The sequence below is a fragment of the Mus caroli genome, chromosome 5 (genome assembly GCF_900094665.2).
Source record: "Mus caroli chromosome 5, CAROLI_EIJ_v1.1, whole genome shotgun sequence".
NCBI lineage: Eukaryota > Metazoa > Chordata > Mammalia > Rodentia > Muridae > Mus > Mus caroli.
Window position 1 is genome coordinate 131,984,890 of NC_034574.1, and position 6,205 is coordinate 131,991,094.

A 6,205-nucleotide genomic window follows, 5' to 3' on the forward strand; every position below is an offset into this window, starting at 1 on the left:
CACACACACACACACACACACACACACACAGAGCATGGTGGGTGGGGACTATAGGACACAGGTTGCAGAGTCAGGCCAGCTCTGTCTCAGGCCTGTCATGGAAGTGACAAGGTTCTTCTCATGTCTCTTACTGCCCAAAGGGAGGCTGCCAGGGCAAAGGGAATACCAGCCAGCTCCTCCCCACATGAGCCATAAACACACAGAAGGGACAACGCCAGAGCCACACTTTATTCCAGGGGACATGACACAGGGCAGCAGAAGCCCAACTAAGGACCCCTCCCCCATTCCCTGGGGTGCAGCTTTGATGAGGGCCCAGGTCATTCACAGATGCGTTCCCCCACCAATGCTCCCCAGCTGTCCAGCGGCCAGGACCTGCCCATTGGGGATCCCATAGAAGGGAGCCCATCTGTTGGGGTGGCCAGAGGGCAGCAGGGAGATAAATACAGGTAGCTTTAACTACTGGCCTGCCAGCAGCAATCAGGGCTGGGGGCAGCCACTCCTGCCCATGGCCGCCTCTTGGCTTGGGCTCTCATTTATCAAGGGCTCAAAGACTGTAAGGTCAGGGCCAGAGGGCATGGGTTACAAAGCAGGGACAGCACCGAGCTGGGCACTGACGCCCAAAAGCAGATGGGGTGGGGCGCTCCCTGGCTCCCAAGGAAGCCACTACTGGGCTCCATGCACAGCACCCTGCAGACTAGGCTTCCTCCCGGTTGCCCCAGCCAGCTGTCCCAAGGAGACTGGGGCCCCAAACAGGTGGACGCAGGGCCTGTGCACACAGTTCTCTTGGAAAAATACCTGACCCCCAAGACCCCAGCTGGGTCAGCCCTAGGGGAAAAAGAGCTGACCCCTGACCCTTGATCCCTGACTGACACACAGCAGGTGCTCAATAAATACTTGTTGAGGTGGGGGGAGGAAAGGGGAGGCATGCGGCACGTCCCAGAGTGAGTCCCCAGCAGCCAGGCCAGCCCGCTGCCACAGCTATCCATGGCTGTCCATGGCTGTCCATGGCTGTCCACAGCAGCCCAGCACCAAGTCCTGTCCTGAGGCCAAGATCCCCTCAGGCCAGAAGAGTTAGTAGGGTCCTGCTCAAAGTTGGGAGGCAGGGCTTCCAGCAGCAGGAGAGTGGATGGGTCAGCTGGGCGTGGCTGGGAGCATCGTGACAGGGCCAGGGTCAGGTGAGGCCCAAAACCAAGTCTGCCTTCAACTTTAATGAGGTTCTGAAAAACTGTCTATCCAATGGGCTTGCCTGAGCCCCACCTGGCCATGCCTGGGCCACACCAAGGAACAGGGTGTGGCCTGGAGGACGGGCTCCCCTAATGTCCAGTGCGTCTGTCCAGCCACATGAGCGTAGAATCCTGGGGCCTCCGGGATTTCTTCCTTAGGGTTTATGCTTGAAGTGGGCTTCCACTAAAAATGGGAATGTTCTAACCTTGGGAGCTGCCAGCTCACCCAGCCTCCCCTCCTCCCCATATAGCCCATAAGCTCCTCCCTCCCCTGCCCCCCCCCCCAGCCTGAGGCCTCCCCTCCGCAGCCTGTCCAGGGACCCCTGGCCAGCAGCGGGAGTCTGTCTGCTAGGGCGCCACACTATACTAAGGGCCTTCACCTACCTCACTGCTGCCCCCGTGCCCCATGCCTGCCCTTCTCACCTGCATACTCCTGAGGCAGCATGGGCCTGTCCACCACCTTCTGGAAGGCTGCAATCCACTCCCTCTGGTCTGACTCCGTCTCACACGTGAACAGGAATTTGCGGTCAGGGGTGACAATGGTTATGCCATGAGGCCAGTGGTGACCCTGGGTGGACAGTGGGAGGCCCTCCAGGACCGTGTAACCGCTTTCCTTGCTGCCAATGAAGACTTCCCCTCGGGCAAAGGCGTCCTGTAGGTGAGAAGAGGCTGGGGCATGAGGAGGGAACACCCTCCTCCTTGGCTGTCCTCTGTTTCCTCTCCTTGCACCGCTATCTAGGACCCGGAGGAATCCCAGCCCTGTTCCCTCACCAGTCAGTCCCTGAAACAGGTCACTCAGGGGGCCATAGTTGGACCTTCCTTACCAGGGGGTCTTTGAAGTACATGAGCCTTCGGTCATCCATGGTGAACCAACGCTTCCGGAAGCCTTCTGTCTGCTGTGGGTCAGGGAGGATAAGTGAGCATCAGCAGGCCCAGGGTGTACCTCTGCCCCAGGTGACTACCACCCAACAGCCAGTGGGCACCACTCTGGCCAACCAGTGCAGGAGGAACCCTGGCCATGCCTGAGATTCAGGTTGGAATCCACCACTTCCACATAGCAGAGCAAATGTGAAAGGTCCCTGCTGAAGAGGAGCCCGAAGGCTGGAGGCTCAGGTGGACTCAAGCCCTAGTGACCTGCAACCAGGTCACTCTCCTAGATCCTGGGTCCTCATCCCAGCACCAGAGCGACAGACAAGCCTCAGGAACCACCCTGAGCCGAGCGGTGGTGGCACACTCCTTTAACCCCAGCACTTGGGAGGCAGAGGCAGGCGGATTTCTGAGTTTGAGGCCAGCCTGGTCTACAAAGTGAGTTCCAGGACAGCCAGGGCTACACAGAGAAACCCTGTCACAAAAAAAAGAACTGCCGGGTGTGGTGGTGCACACCTTTAATCCCAGCACTCTGGAGGCACAGGCAGGAGGATTTCTGAGTTTAAGGCCAGCCTGGTCTACAAAGTGAGTTCCAGGACAGCCAGGGCTACACAGAGAAACCCTGTCTTGAAAAACCAAAAAAAAAGAACCACCCTGAAGTTCAAGGCCATAGGACGAAGTGGCCAGAGACAGGACACTTTGCGATGCACCTAGGAAAGGGCTGGCACTCAGTGATTCCAGTGACCTAGTGACCCCAAACCACCCCCAGACAGACAAAAGCAAGGTGTCTGACCTTGAAAAGGCCTGGAAGCACATTGCTCTCCCCTACCTTGGGCCCTGTCTTCTCCATGTAGCCTTCCTTCAGGTAGTTCCTAGAGAGCTTGGGCACCAGCTGGGACAGAACAGATGGTGATGAGGCCTACCCTGTGTCACCCCCCTAGACTGAACACAGCATGGCATGGTCTCCGGAAGCTGGGTTCCAACCCCAGAAAGAAGTACTACAGTCAACAGGGACCTGTTTATGCCCTTGTTCAGTCCTGTGACCTATCCCAGGTGGCTACCTCCCTCCCCACCCACCTGCCCTGCAGGGTGACTTTGGGACAGCCACTCACGTCTGCATCACTGGCTCCTGGGAAAGCCACCTGCAGGTAGTGGAATCGGGCTGCTCGAAGTGCATTGAACCAGTCCACGATCTCCTGAGGGCCGAAGTTGCAGTGAGTGGCGACTCCTGAGCCTCTGTCTCCTCCACAGACCCTCTCACCTGGGCTGGCACTCTGAGCAGCCTCACTGCGGGATGGGATGGACCCCCACTGCCTACCCCCACTGCCTACCCCCACCTTGTGCCAAGATGGGGCAGTTTAGAGGCCCCGATCAGGGAACAACAGGCTGAGGCCGGGGAATGAGTGGGGTTGACATCTGGGCTCTGCATGTCACAGCTATCTCTCTGCACTCAGCTTTCTGTCCTGGCTCAGATCCCAGCTGGCCCCTCTCAGATCCTGCACACATCTGGGGTCTCCCAGTCCTGGCAGGGGTTCACAGTGGCCTGGAGCTACTTAGGGTCCCGCCTTGCTGCCAGGCCACAGGAACCCCAACTGCCTCGATCAGAATCTGTCCATTTTTGTCTTCCCGATGCTTCTGGTAAAATCCACAGCACTGCCAACACCAGAATGCAGCAGAACCCAGCGTGTGCCACCTGCATCTACTCCCTCCACTACCACTGCCTCTCACAACCTGTCCACATGTTCCCACTCACAACTGGCCCTACCCACTTCCTCTTTGGTCCCACCCCCTCCAGCTGACTGACTTTCTCCACCCTAATTTTCCCTCTCTCTTGCTCTCCTGAGCTGTCTCCCATGCTGTGGGACAGACCTGAAGCCTCCCACAATTGCTGATCCCTCTTTCAATGCTTGCAATGGCTCACACTTAGCCCAGCATCAGCCTTCCCAAACCCCTTGGCTTTGGGCACACAGCCTTCTCCCTACAGGTGAGCCAGGGCACCAGGGACTCAGCCTTGACCTGTCTGTTGTCCCAACCTACCCTACCAAGCCCCAGGCTCCTTCTTCCTCCCACCTCTCTCCCTTCCCAGTTCAGATTGGGTTCTGGGCTGGGATGATGGTTGGGTTTGTAAAACCTGTACTTTACAAGCATGAGAATCTGAGTTTGAAGCCTGGTGTGGGAACCTAAGCTTGTAATCCCAGCACTGGGGAGGAGGAGACAGGAAATCTCCTAGGAATTGACACCCAGCCAACCTAGTTTAACCCATGCCAATGGGAGACCTTGTGTCTAAAAAAAATAATAAAAATTAAGCCAGACGTGATGGCGCACGCCTTTAATCCCAGCACTCGGGAGGCAGAGGCAGGCAAATTTCTGAGTTCGAGGCCAGCCTGGTCTACAAAGTGAGTTCCAGGACAGCCGGGGCTATACAGAGAAACCCTGTCTCAAAAAAAAAAAAAAAAAAAAAAAATAGAGGGCTGGTGAGATGACTTAGCAGCTAAGGGCAACGACTGCTCTTCTAGAGGCCATGAGTTCTAATCCCAGCAACTGCATGGTGGCTCACAGCCATCGATAAATAAAGAACCTATGGGCCGAAGTGAGCGAGGCTGGAGCAAGAGGGAGAAAGGGAAGGGGAAAATAATTACTAGATAGATAGATGATAGATAGGTAGATAGATAGATAGATAAAAATAAAAGTAGAGCTAGGCAGATGGCTTGGTGGGTAAGATAAGGTGCTGGTTGCAAAAGCATTTAGAACTGAGTGTGAATCCCTGGAACCTATGTAAAGCCAGCTGCAGTAGAAACAGACGTGTGCCTGCACTTACACATGTTGTACACACACACACACACACACACACACACATACACACACGGCTGCAAAACCTGGGACCTGAGACTTCCCACAGCACCTGAGAACCTGTACCCAGGTGGGATTCCACTTTCTCCTGCCCCAGGTCCTTTGCACACCCCCTCTGCTCTTGGAACACTATCTTCCCCATCACATGCCCCCCAGTTTTCATAGTTGGGGTTCTAGCCCACTGAGGTCTGTGCCCTCTCCTAGAGTGCTCAAGGGTGACACATGTCACCCTTGTGGCTCATCACAGCTGTCCTTGGAGAGCAGAAGGGATGCTGGGATCTCCACTGTGGAAGAGCATAGTGTCTCAGTGGCAGAAGGTTCCTCGTGTGTTCCCAAGGAACATGAAGCTGAAGGCCTGGGGTGAAATGACTCCTCTCACACCTAGAGCCAGGTCTTTCTGGAAACAGCTAACATCGCTTGAGAACTCTCTCAGTCTCTGTCTCTCTCTCTGTCTCTGTCTCTCTCTGTCTGTCTCTGTCTCTGTCTCTCTCTCTCACACACACACACACACACACACAGGGACAAATTGTGTATCCCTGGCTGGCCTGGAACTCACTTTATAGGCCATTAGGGTTCCCTATAAACACGTAGAGATCTGTCTGCTTCTGCCCCCACCCAAGTGCTAAATCAAAGACAAGTGCCACTATGTCCCGCTTATGCTTGAGGGATGTTTATTAAAAACCTAAAGCCACGAGACACAGAGAAGAGCCATGGGCTGGAAGCTAGCCAGCAGCAGATGAGGTGGCATGAGTGGGTAGGAACTCCAGGATAGCTACATGCCAGCTGCACATGAGATGAAATGTCTATGGGCCCATCTAGGTTCCTCAGGGCCTCCGGTGGCTTCCCTATAAGCTCAGCAACAGGACTCCCAGGGCAAGCCAGCTGCTAGCCGAATCATCGAGCCCTGGGTTCAACTGAGAGGAGCCCCCTCAGTGAATTAGGTGGTGAGTGATTGAGAAAGACTCCTAGCATGAAGCTTGGGCCAGCCAGCACATGAACGCAGGCACACCTGCACGTTCCTGTACCCACACACATGGACAAAACATACACATGCCACAAAGANATGCCAAAAAAAAAAAAAAAGGAATAACAGAAAGAAGTATAGAGAAAGATAAATGAGGGGCTGGAGAGATGGCTCAGAGGTTAAGAGCACTGACTGTTCTTCCAGAGGTCCTGAGTTCAAATCCCAGAAACTTGCCGGGCCGTGGTGGCACACGCCTTTAATCCCAGCACTCAGGAGGCAGAGGCAGGCGGATTTCTGAGTT

At 55.4% G+C, this 6,205-nt stretch overlaps 1 protein-coding gene across 2 annotated transcripts in view; it reads right to left on the reverse strand.

Moving 5' to 3' along the window:
* Window positions 1-207: 207 nt before the first annotated feature.
* Window positions 208-6,205, reverse strand: part of Adap1 (ArfGAP with dual PH domains 1) — a 54,729-nt gene continuing 48,731 nt past the window's right edge. For both annotated transcript variants that reach the window (XM_021162774.2, XM_029478022.1), the window contains 5 exons: window positions 3,203-3,286; window positions 2,920-2,982; window positions 2,048-2,119; window positions 1,647-1,875; window positions 208-1,407 (listed from right to left, as the gene is read on the reverse strand). In XM_021162774.2, coding sequence (XP_021018433.2) covers window positions 1,379-1,407; window positions 1,647-1,875; window positions 2,048-2,119; window positions 2,920-2,982; window positions 3,203-3,286 — 477 coding nt within the window. In that variant the 3' untranslated portion in view covers window positions 208-1,378. The remainder of the gene's footprint in view (window positions 1,408-1,646; window positions 1,876-2,047; window positions 2,120-2,919; window positions 2,983-3,202; window positions 3,287-6,205) is intronic.